The sequence below is a fragment of the Monopterus albus genome, unplaced genomic scaffold, assembly GCF_001952655.1.
Source record: "Monopterus albus unplaced genomic scaffold, M_albus_1.0 scaffold199.1, whole genome shotgun sequence".
Lineage (NCBI taxonomy): Eukaryota > Metazoa > Chordata > Actinopteri > Synbranchiformes > Synbranchidae > Monopterus > Monopterus albus.
In genome coordinates, this window is record NW_018128079.1 from 275,047 (window position 1) to 288,243 (window position 13,197).

Here is a 13,197-nt window from a genome sequence, read left to right on the forward strand (position 1 = left end):
TCAGCAGGTTGCAGCTTTCCAGCCTGACATCCAGATTCAAATAAAACTATATAAACCAACAAAGCAATCCTTGAACCTTTTACTTTACACTGGAAATGGCTAGTTTAACTTTCATTTATCATTTAGTTTAATGACACCAACTATACATTTCTCTACCTCAACAGAGAAAGACAACTGGCTTTCTGGTTATAAGCTAATGTTTTGTTCATAGCACCTAGCCTTACCAACAACTTTTAGCATGAGAAACGTGTTAACATGGCTACCATGACATCACTTATCCATATTATGCATTAATTACTCCTCATACTCAGAGGGGCATCCTCTGTGGGGAGAACACTGCTCACATTTGTGCTGTCTGAGCCCTGCTGCTGGAGAAAGGCTGACAAAACTGTAACCAGCTCTTCAGGAAAAATTCTCAGCAGGGTCAGTGTCATTTGACACCAAATGTGCTACTGCCTCCAGCAGCAACAACAACAACAACAGCAACAACAACAGAAAAAGGATTGAGAAATCAAAAAGGAGGCATCAGGCATCCTGTGAATTGAAACTTGACCTTAGACTTGGTTACACTGTTTGTTGATCCCTGGTGGTTTCAATTCACATGAGATTTTACAAACTGAGGATAAACACGTGACAGCCACCTGACTGCCACTTCATGTCTCGGGATAAACAACAACAACAACTGCAGAGGTGTTTTTCTTTCAGGGTCATCTGTGGCCCGTGTAATAATATGAGCTGTGTGTGTTTTGCACACTATGCTGTCCCTGACCCATTCTGATCAGGCAGCCAGGAAGCATGATTCAGTAACAGGTTGAAGTGGGTCCATTAGCTCCATGATGCTACAAGCTTTAACATCCTCTTGAGTGATCTTTACATGAAGAAATCTGGTTATTTAGTAGACAAGCGAGTCACAGGTGGTATAGCATACCCGTGGATATTAAATGTGAATGGATGTTAAGTGTCACATATACACAGTAATAGTAACATTAAAGGAGACACATATACAAAGAAAGGTCAAGAATCGGATGTACACACACTGGTCTAGAAGTACAGCATCTTTAGGTTATGCAGACCAAGATGTTATAATGTAAATGTTCGCTTTTTTTCACCTGTTTCACAAGTGTGAAATCAGTTTTCCTTATGAAAAAAGCCACATGCAACTGACAAGCCAAAAATTAAACAAATACGTGTTGCATCTGTTGCAAAGGCATTGTAGGTCCAGCCAGGCACAGTCTTGAGCCATAATCCTGTTGTTGTGGTCCATGAATTCTCAGTAACCAACATGTTTATGTGTGTTGTTAGAGCCTTTTCTCAAGTTCCAGCTTACTGTTTTCTCATTTGACTGCTGAAACTCACACCGTTAAATGACAAGCAGTAAAGGCAAGCATGTGGTTGCTCCATGCAGACAGACACCGGACACTCCGCTGCTGCTCTTATGTCTCCACATATACAAATACACACACACACCTTAGTGATCTCAACACAGTACACTCAAGGCTAAGCAGTAGTTCCATTACCTACTGATCTGAAACACACACAGCTGATTTATCATCTATACTGTATGTATCACACACCAACAGGAAGTCAATCTGATGGCTTACAGGCTAACCAATCTACCAGGCAACACGTCTGACAGCAAACAGAGATCACAGTGAACCTTCTTGCTGTGAGGTGACAGTGCTGATCACTGCACCACAGTGCCAAGGTTACAACAGAGTGACTTCAAACAATTATCAGAGAATCTTAGCGACACAAATGAAAAGTGGAAGGTAAATGTGCAGAACAAACTACCAAAATAAACCAATGTCCTTCCTATTTAAATATGTCAGGATTCCATTTTTCCACACCTGCCTTGTGAATTACATACAGTAGATTATAGAAACAAACAAACTCTTCAACAAAATTCCCCATCTCTCCTTCTGCTTTCCCTTCGGTAGGTCCTCCAGTAAATATGATGCTTTAGACCAGGGGTGTCACACTCATTATCACCGAGGGCCACATCAGCATAATGGTTGCCCTCAAAGGGCCAGATTAACAGTATAAATGTAACTAAATGTAATTCAAAATAAATTCAAAACCCACATTACTCCATCAATCAAACTAGTCAAGTAAATAAAGAATAATATATAATGCACATTACTGTGGGTTCAGGAAAATATCAAAAAAGAATTTATGATATTAACTTTATTCAAAACGTTTTGTCACAGTCAAGGGGGGCAGAACTATGGCACAACCAACAAGTGTGACAGAAGTAGCATTTTACAACAACAACAACAACAACGAGGTGTTGCTGCGGTGATGCTGCCTGTCCTTGAACACACCAAGTAGATCCCTCCTCACCCACAGACACCATCTCACACACTTCCTCATCCATAGATGATGTTCTGAAAATAATAAACACAAAACAAAATGCAAGCACAATCATTAAATCGCACACATATTCTACTGTTCTCCGTCTTGGTTGAAATGCATTCTATTTTAATAAAAATGCTTACCTATGTGTTTTCTGGACGGATGTCTGACATTGTTTCCCCCTGACCAGTGTGTCAATGTCTGGTTTTAGGTCTTGTGACCTGGCAATCCGCAAACAGTTAGGAGGTTGTCATCGGTAATGCGTGATCTGTGCTTGGTCTTGTTTAGATTTATTATTGAAAAGATCTGTTCGCACAGATAGGTGCTCCCAAACATTGACAGAACACGAGAAGCATGAAGTCAGAGCTGTGGCATCAAACCGGGGGTAGTAGACGGTAAAAGTCCTCGATTACAGCATCTTGGAATCAGGCCACTATCACTTTGAAGCTCAATTAACTCCATCTGAAGGTGATGGGGCGCACTGCAGACGTCGGCGGTGAAAGGATCGGCAAAGATGGCAAAACCAGAGTGTTGTGCTTTAAAGTCAGAAAAGTGCCGATCACACTCATTCATTAACCAGTTCAGTTTGGTAGCCGACTGAGCACATGAAAAAGCACCGGGAACTGAGGCTGAGATGCTCTGACAAACAGGAAAGTGGGCGAGATTGTTCCTGTTCCACCTGTCACTTCCATAGGTCGAGTTTACGCTGGAAAGCTGTGATCATGTTGGACATCTGTGTGATGACTTGTTTACGTCCCTGCAGCTTCTGATTCAGTTGAGCGAGATGCTCGGTTATGTCAACAACCAAGCAAAGTCACACAACCAGTTTGGAATTTGAGAGTTCAGACAAGGGTTTTCCTTTGCTCTGCATGAAAAGAGCAATTACTTCCCTAAGCTCAAAAAAATCATTTGAGGACTTTGCTCCTACTCAGCCACCTTACTTCTGTCTGGTACAGCACGTCTCCAAGCTCCGAGCCCACCTCCTGCAAGAACAGCTGGAATTGGTGGTGATTCAGGCCACGCGCCCGAATAAAGTTCATAAATAAAGTACTGTTTTCATGACCGTGGTCATTATATCATCCAGCTGCACAGAGCTTCTTGATGGATAATGCAATGATACGTTATCAGAGGCGTGTTACTTTTTTGTAATTTCTCCTTCATTAGTCCAACCAAGCCTGTTTTTCCTCCACACATCGCAGGCACACCATCTGTATAGTCCCACCAACTTTTCCCAGGGCAATTTACTTTTACTTACAGACTTCTCCACCGCATCAAAAATGTCCCAGCCCGTTGTGGTCCCATGCATGGCAGCTACATCCAAGAGCTCCTCAGTGAGGGAAAGGTCCGGCTTTACGCCTCTAATAAAAATGGATAGATGCGCTGTGTCCGCGTTGTCTGTGCTTTCATCCACAGCTAATGAAAAAGCTAGATAGTTGCGTGCGTCTTCTTTTGGCTGTAGCTTTTGTGAACATATTCTGCTACAATTTTTTGTTTTTCTTGGAGGCTAAATTTGGCATACCTAGCTCCGTGTTTGGTGTCAAAATGCCGACGTAGATTGTACTCTTTCACAACCGACGTCTCATAACACAAAAGACATACTGGTTTTTCCACCTTGAAGCACAAACATGTATTCGTTTCGTGAAACTGCCTTCCTTGTGCATCAATTTTTCTTTTCTTGGACATTTTGGGATCATTTGTAGAGATTTATAGTGCTTTCTCGATTCCACTTAAAGTGGAAAGATAAGGTTACTTGGTGGGCAGCAATCTAAATGCATTGTGAGAGATGTAGTTTATGGTCAATGCATGCTTTAAAGCAGAATATATTTATTTTAATATATATTTGCACCTATCAAGAGGGCCAAATGTGGGCCGTGGGCCTTGAGTTTAACATGTGCACTGACTTTAATCAGCAGGACTGCAGTGGTCTGCTTACGCAGATAGACACACTGTACCACTAAAGCCTTATTCTAGTCTGAACAAATGTTGCTACCTGTGTCTGAGAGGAGCCCTGCTGTAGCTGCTGACTTCTACAGAGCAACTGGCAGCCTCAGACGTCAGCAGTGTGGCTGAATATGAACAACCTGTTCCCAAAATATTGGGAACATTAATGCTGTGTGCAGACTCACTTTTGTTGAATCATTTTTGTCTCTTTGTCAACACAACTGAGACCACTGGGATGTGAATGCACCAAACCGCAGCTTAGAAAAAACATTTTAAGTTCCCATCCTCTGTCCTTGTCCAAGTGCAGACACACGCGTGCACACACACACACACACACATATATTTTGTGTTTCCAGCTGCACAAATACAGACAGTCCTCTCAGCTGGATGACACAGAGCTCCAATGACCAGGCAGACACAGAGGCACACTGACTTTGAAAGTGGCTCCCAATCTGTTCTTGGATCAGGAGTGTAACTGCCCTGACCCACATACCCAGAGCTGACTCACAGGGAGCCTACTGCCCTCTAATGGCCAGCCATTAGAGCACTAGTTAATAATCTCATACAAGACAGGATTTAAAGCTGCATTAACTAACTTCTCCCACTAATTTTTGACCATTAATGGTGAAGTGAGAATCAAAACAAACTCAAGCAGTATACCCCCCTCTTCTCCCTCTGCCCCTCCTGCCCTGTCCGTGAAATGACATCATATGTGGTCACGACAGCCGGAGACAGTTCTAGCAGTCAGGTAGCGTAGCAGCAATAATGGCTCCAGAACTAATGTATATGAAATACAGGAGAGGAGCAGAGTGGGGGTTTAGTACAGCCAGGAATAAACACTTCCAGACAATTATTTACTTGATTTATCCAAATTTGTGCTAAATCTTTGTTAGTGCAGCTGTAAGGATTATGAAAAGGGCCAAATACAACAAAGGGAGAAGTAGGAGTGTTTCTGCAGCTAAAGTTCACTAGTATCATGTTTACCCAGAACAGAAACACAGTAAGCAGTGAGGGAAAATTGCTCACCACTGGGGGACTTAAACCAGGTGCAAATGTGGTTGAGTAAAACAGGATAAACCAGATTCCCAACTCCTGTTCAGTGCCTGAGGCAATAAGGGACAGCACAGGACAGTGACACCACAACAGCACTGCAGATCTTTGCCAGGTCACGACAGGAAAAGATGACAGTCTTGTCAATTCAGACACATCAAATAAATAATCAGCTGGTCTGAAACGGGAGAAGGTGATTCTGCACAATATCTGTCTTACCTCCTTGGCTGAGAGCGGCGGTCATCCTCCCCACTACCGGACTCCTGGAGGAAATAAACATGAGTTACACTAAATAAATGTGGAAGTACAGAAAAACATTGGATGGTCAATAACTGAAACAGAACATTAAGATGAAGATCTTAACATTATATTACATGGATGTTTGCTGCAAAGCTGCAACAATTAGTGAATGAATCAAAAGAAAAATTAATCTGCAACCATTCTGAAGATTGATTGTCAATTTTTTTCAAGCAGAAGTACCAAACGTGGCTGGCATTACATAGCATAACATGATGGCTGCTATTCTTTATATACTAAAAGTTCTTTTGAGTTTTAGACAAAATAAGATTTTCCCCTGATGTTTTATAGAGCAATCAAGAAAATAATTACATAAAATGAGCAGAAAAGTTTCATTCCTAAATTCATATTTATGCAAAATCCCAACAATAACTATGATTACAAGAATAATTTTGGTCTTGCAGTACTTGATTATTTTATGACGCTCTGTGCATTACATTTCAAATTTAAAAGGCAAATGTAAAATGAGCTGTATGTTAAACCAAACAAGTCCCACTGTCCTATGTTGTGCAAAGAGCATCTTGCTTCTGGCAATATTCTCACTCACGCACACACGCACGCACACACACTATTACCAGTAGCAACCAACATAGTATTCAGCACTGCCTGGGCAGAAGGCAGCGGTGCAGAGGCAGCAGGGGAGGGCAGAGTTCAGTTTCAACTCCATTTATGCATGGAAATGACCCCAGCCTGTTCTTAAGGTGTGGCTGGTCAGAGAATAACATATTCACACATAAAGATCAAGCAAAGAGATGAGAGAGAAAGACAGGGAGAAAAACTAATCAGCAAATCGTGAAATATGAAGCTTTGCTTAAAGAGAAAGAGAAGGAACAGTGGCAGATAAAAACCTGGCACTTATCTTGTTTACACTGTATGTGGGTGGAACCAGCCTTAACATTTCAAAACCATTAACAGCTTCATAAAAGGAAGAAGTGGATTACTGTTTATAGGCCACAATCTGCACAGTCCAAAAGCTGAACTCATGCAGGACTGTGTGTTTGCTGTGACCAAAGTGGTTTGAAAAATCATATGACAGTATTTTTCTTACCTGCGACAGCACAACAATGCTTGATACGTTCAAAGTATGTGCAATGTGGATTTAATTTTCCAGTGCAATTGGAAGGCAGTAAAGAAGCTTTGGTATTGTTGAAGAAAAATAAAGAAGGATTCTAGATGCCAGAATTTACTGCTGGGTCTTGTGACACTGTTACAGATCCAGTTCAGTGTAATATGTGCAATGGGACATGCTCAACCTCTCCCAGCCTCAGTATCCAAAGCAGGTTTCCACTGTGAGTTCTTAGACTCAATCATATGAGATGTTTCAAACAGATCCTGTGGATTGATCAACACCTCATGTGATGCTGGAACCAATGTGACCCATGTCTATAATTGCAAGCAGCTCAGCACCAAATGCTGAGAAAGCAAATGTTTTGCAGGTCTTTTGAAGACAATAACTTTTTTTTGCATACTACATTGTGAAGTGTATTTAGTTTATCTGAAGAATTTTCAATTGCTGTTTCATACTCGAGTTGATATATCACTGAACTTTTATTAAGATGGCAAAACACACAAAGATTTTACATATATGAAAATGTGTTGGGATTTTCCCAAAGCTTATGGAAATGTGCAGCATGTGAACGTGGCGTCTGGGCAGGGACCTCAGGATGGCAGTCTGTGCTGCACTGGGAGTCACGAGTTACAAGAGTCACCAAGTTAAAAATGAAAAAGACTTCTCCCCCAAAAGCCAAATGAATGTGCATATAGTCTATATAGTACAGCATGTGTGTTTTTCCTGCAAACTGACCCAGCTCACTGAGCCTGCCCCCACCTGTCAGTGGATTACTAGCTTTCTGACAGACAGGAAGCAACAGGTGAGGCTGGGGAAAACCACATCCAGCACACGGACAAAAAGCACAGGTGCCCCCCAGGGATGTGTGCTCCCCTCTCTGCTGTTTTCACTCTACACTAACGACTGCATCTCGAAGGACCCCTCTGTCAAGCTCCTAAAGTTTGCTGATAATACAACGGACATTGGTCTCATCTGAGACGAGGACGAGTCAGCCTACAGGCGAGAGGTTGAGCAGCTGGTCCTGTGGGGTAGGCGGAACAAGTACTTCCTGCAGTTCAGTACAGTTTCTCCTCCTTTAAGGGATGCAAGCATGACTTGAAGAAATAGACTTTAATATGTTGTGGAAGTTCAACCTGCCCCAGGAGCTGCTGATACAGTTCTACAGAGGAATCATCGAGTCTGTTCTCTGCACCTCCATCACTGTCTGGTTTGGCTCAGCAACCAAACAGGACAAGTACAGACTTCAGCGGACAGTCAGGACTGCAGAAAAGGTCACTGGTGTGAGCCTGCCCTCCATGGAGGACCTGTACACCTCACGGGTCAAAAGGAGGGTCACTGCAGACCCCTCACACCCCGCATACAATCTGTTTGAACTCCTCCCCTCTGGATGACGTTACAGGTCACTGTGCACCAAGACAACCAGGCACAGGGACAGTTTCTTCCCCCAGGCCGTCACTCTGATGAACACTTAACCCACGACAGTATGATTGGACAATAACCCTCAATGCAATACCTGTAAATATACATTGTACAGATTATACAGACTCGTACAGGTCTCTAGTACTCTGTTTTAAGTACTCTGATTCTGAAACATTCTTACTATGAAGTAGACACACACCACAGAGGTGAGGGAAAAAAAAAAAAGATTAGCATGCATCTCATGGGATTGAACGCATGCATCACATGACAGCACGACACAGGAAACCAGACTTGTCTATGCAATGCACGATTACTGTGTGTGCGTACAGGTTGCAACTTGAAAGCATATTTCCACAAGAAAATGCGTCACATATTTCACAAGCCCCACCTTGCCAAATTACACATATGGACACCTTCTTCCTCTACATTAACAGTTCATACTCCTGTAGTGATGAAAGACTACATGATCAGACCAAGGGCACAAACTAGCTTTGATCCTTGCACTTCTTGCTAGTGACTGTTCAATATTTCAATCCAAAAGGTTGTGTTCCATCTACTGGATGTCTACTGGGAACAATGCTGGTTATACAGTCTGACAGCAGCAGGGAGGTAGGACCTGTGATAACACCACATCACAAATTTGGGATGAAGCAGTCTGTCACTTATGGAGCTGCCCAGTGTGGTCAGTCTCACGCATGGAGTGGAAGTCTTTCTCCAGCAAGGATGATAGCTTGGCTTACATCCTCCGGTCACCCACCACCTGCACTGGGTCAAGGGGACTTCCCAGGACAGAGCTGGGCCTCTTGACCAGTTTATCTAGTCTTTTCCTGTCCATGGTCGAGATGCTGCTGCCCCAGCAGACCACTCCACAGAATATGGCCGATGCCACTACTATATCAAAGAAGGTCCTCAAAAGGGACCCCTGTGCTCCAAACGACCTTAGTCTCCTCAGCAGCCAGAGCCTGCTTTGACCTTTCTTGTAAAGTGCCTCGGGGTTGTTTGATCAGTCCAGTTTATTGTTAAGGTGAACACATAAGAGGTAAATCATATGCTATTGCCTTCACAGTCACCATATCTCAACCTAGTTGAACACCTATGGGATATTTTATAGTGAAGTGTTAGCGTCTCCACCACGATCATCAAAACACCAAATGAGGGAATATCTTTTGGAAGAATAGTGGTCATCCCTCCGCTAGAGTTCAGACACTTGTAGAAACAAGGTCAAAGTGCACTGAAGCTGTTCTGATGACATGTGGTGGCACAGCACTTCAATGTTGGGTTTTCCTTAAATTTGTCACCCATCTGTAATTTGAATGGGATCCATATATCACTTCTTCACTCTCCTGCTGACTGCCTGGTGAAGTTCCCTGCTTCTGTAGAAGCAAGCCAAGCAGAGAAAACAGCAACTGGAAAACCACCTGCTCTTTTGATTTGCATGGGCACACTCCTGCCTTGTCCCCACTAAACACACACACAGTCGTGTTTACATCACTTCAGAGGACATTATAGTGATTTACTCTTACCCCTAACCTAACCTAAGCTTCCAACAAGTCATCACTCTAAGTTTCATCAATCTACGTTATGTACTCGTGGCTTTTTGTCCCCGAAAGTAAGTCGAGCCCGCACAAAGTGAGTGTGCGGATGTATGTCCCCACAACATCAGTAACACACACTGAGCCAGGAAGAGTGGGGCAGACAGGTAGAAAGCATGCAAACAGGGATAGAAAACAAGTCTGAAGATGAGACAGACCAAGAAAGACATGCCCACCATCTTGTTTACATACCAAGGCAGCACACAACAATAATACAAAGAGCCAGTAACCGCATTCATGCGTGTCCACAAGGCACGTATTCAAAGCGGAAGTGCGTGACATGTGTTGGTTTACGTATAACTCTGCAGGTACCTTTAGACAACTAACACTGCACCTCGCTGTCGAACAGCACACTATACTGTCGACGAAAATCCGACTTTCTCTTCAGTGTAAAGTAAATGACTGCCAGTTGAACCTCTGACCTGGCAAAAATGTGCAGACAGGAACCATGTCGAAAGTGGAGGACAATAAAATCAGAAGGGGAACTATCATTTCCTCAAAACCTAGCTGTTCTAGCAATACTGCCTTATCAAACAGCTGTAACAAAATATTTTCAAGCAGGTTCACTTAACAGCGACACCGATACTGCAACTGAAAAATGATGAGCAGCTATACTTCACGCATGCGCAGGAGTACAAAGGCTAGGCACTACGACAGTCAGAAGCGGTTAAAAGAACAAATGAAGACTCAAATCGCCTTCGATATCAAAGAGATCTGGGTTTGGTGATAGTGGCAGCGGTAGTGGAAGGTGGTTCAATAAAGGCGGCTCCTACCGAAACGCAGGGGCTGGAGCTGGTGCTGGGGGTCGGTGAACGCTGCACAGTAACCAGCGCCATTCAGCGACCGGGAAGCAGACACCTGAGAGGAAGCGCCAGCGGCGAGACAAGCATAGCTGTTTTAAGAGAGAGAGAACCCAGCTGAACCACAGTTATTGGTCTTCTCTCATCTTCTCTCTCTCTGAACATAGGCTGTTTGACTACTCCCCGGCTGTTTCCTCTGTCGGCACCCCGTGCACATGCGCAACTAGCATTTGCTTGTCAGTCCCGATTAACCCTGTATGTGCCGGACTTAAACACAGCAGTTACGAGTAGCCTAGCAGGTGGCTGTGATGCACCTTAAGTTGGCTTGCAAACCGCCAATAAACATCAGAAGAAGAAGAAGCAGACACAAGTAGTGTGTTAGAATATCAGGGTAGTCGTAAGTTTGTACTGCAGACTGCTTCCAAAAATTTGGGTGACTTGCAGGACACCGTAATAAAAATTATAAAAATCAATGCAGAGGCTGAAATATCCTGACATGTAGCATTGGTGAGGCTCCCAAAACACTAGACCACACCATAGAAAGATTAATGAACGGGCCCACCAGGCACAGGCCCAAGGGCCCAAAGGTTCAGAGGGCCTGAGTGTCCCATTGGGCTGAAAAGTCAGTCAAACAACACAAACAGTTGCAAAAAGCAAAATCATTATACAGGGACATGAAACAACCACAAAATGACCAAAAGAGAGATGTAAAGTGACAACAAAGAGACACAAAAATGGAAAAATATACACATACATACAAAAGCAAAAACAAATATACACACAATACAGCATGTGAAGTGAAATCAAAATTTTAAATCCAATATTAACACAACGCAATCCACTGTTGTTTGGCATTCAGGGTGGATGGCAAAGTAAGAATTTCATTGTGCAGGGAAACATGTCTCCATATTGTGCATATGACAATAAACACTTTGAATCTTTAGCTCATTTTATGGGAGTTAAACAATGTTTGTAACTGATTCCAGCTGGTACTGAACTGCTGCAGTACAAATAACACAACAAAACTAGCTAATTTAGGTCAGTTGAGTCTTAGTAAGTGTGATTTCAATTCGCTATAACCTGGGTCAAGTCAGTCTCTCAGGATTTTTTAAATCTCTCAAGTAAATAAAATCAATTTAGTTCTAAGCTCGAGCCACATGATTCAGTATCTTATTTCAGCATCAGCCTTGAGAGGTGTGTTATATAATTCTGACCCACAGACTGAAAGAAACTTGTGTCTCTTTTGAGTCATTTTGCATCTTGATTTGCATCTCATATGAATCTATCCATATTTAGTTTTGGCTATTTGCTTCTCTTTGTACTTGTTTTGTGTCTCTTTTCAGTCATTTTCCATTTCTTTTTAGTTAAATTGCTTCCGTTTTCAGTTACTCTGTGGTGCTTTGTGGTTATATTGGTCCATGTCTTACTTTATTTTTTTTTGTCTATGAGGTCATTTTGTATGTCCCTGTCACTTTGTGACTCTTTGCAACTGTTTTGCATCTATTTTTCATTTTCTTTCTCTTAGTAGTTTGATTCATTAATCAAATTTGATTTGATATTTTTATTTTAATGTTTTGAAACAACATCACAGTTTCAATATTTTCAGTAAATTACTGTTTTTTCAGATCAGTATTAGTTTTCTTTGTCAACACAGTGATAAACCAAAAAATGTGTGTTGTTAAGATATAGTTCACAAGAGATGTTATTCACCAGACCCAGTTTTAAATTAATTATACCTGTCTTTAATTGAAACTGGCTCCAGTATTCAAATTTAGAAAAATAAAACATGATTTAATTTGTCTATCAAGCATCTTTGGCTATTCTGTACCAGAGAGGAGATGAGATGGAGTTAACAACAGAGATAATGGTGTTTGGATTTAGAGTCACTCAAACGAGGCAATAGCAATTTAAAGCTGCATCTTTACTTACATGTGAGACATGCTCTCTGGTCTGATTTAAGTCAATGGCTTACCACTGGTATAGAGCAGAAAAGCTGTTAACACTGACAGCAACAAATGACATAATCACATAAATGAAATGAGAAGTTTCTTAGCTTTTACACTGATGGACTGGAGCCACAGACTGTCAGCGGTCTGTCAGTAACCTATGTGTAAAGAAATTGAACTTTGTGTTTCAGTAGTCATGTGTCATTAAATTTGACGATGGTGGAATTTCCAACAAACATTCACACTCAGTGTCTTCAAATGTCGATTAAATAACAAATTCCCAAATTTAAAAGTTCATATAACGTGATTTCTTTCAGCCTGCTCAACATTATTTCAGTTCTTTTACTGCAGTTAGTTGCTTTTGTGCTTAGTTTTGCTAAAACAAATAATCGTTATTAGCTAAATATTTTCCTGTATATTACAATCAGACCTCCACAGATTTCCATCCAGAATAACAGTAGAATTTAACCCGGTTCTTTTATCTGAAGGCCCCAAAAGTAACACTCAGGAAACAGGAATCAGCTTTACGTAGATTTATTTTCTTCTGGTTAAATGCAGAGTTATTACAGCGCTGGGCTCTGAGAGATGACAAGTCTCCAAGAGCCTCGATTATCACAAAACGTTTACATTTATCTTCTCGGGCTGGGGCTGCCCTATACATGGGTGGTACATTACACGTCAATATTCTAGAATGTTCATATAGGCAGTATGTGTGTGTGTGTGTGTGTGTG

The 13,197-nt window shown here is 42.0% G+C and overlaps 1 protein-coding gene across 1 annotated transcript in view; it reads right to left on the reverse strand.

Annotated features, from left to right (window-relative positions):
• The window catches only part of ssh2b (slingshot protein phosphatase 2b), a 24,024-nt gene extending 13,254 nt beyond the window's left edge, over positions 1-10,770 (reverse strand). The window contains exons 1-2 of the mRNA XM_020618001.1: positions 10,494-10,770; positions 5,563-5,606 (exon numbers count right to left, since the gene is read on the reverse strand). Coding sequence (XP_020473657.1) covers positions 5,563-5,606; positions 10,494-10,556 — 107 coding nt within the window. The 5' untranslated portion in view covers positions 10,557-10,770. The remainder of the gene's footprint in view (positions 1-5,562; positions 5,607-10,493) is intronic.
• Between the last annotated feature and the right edge of the window lie 2,427 nt (positions 10,771-13,197).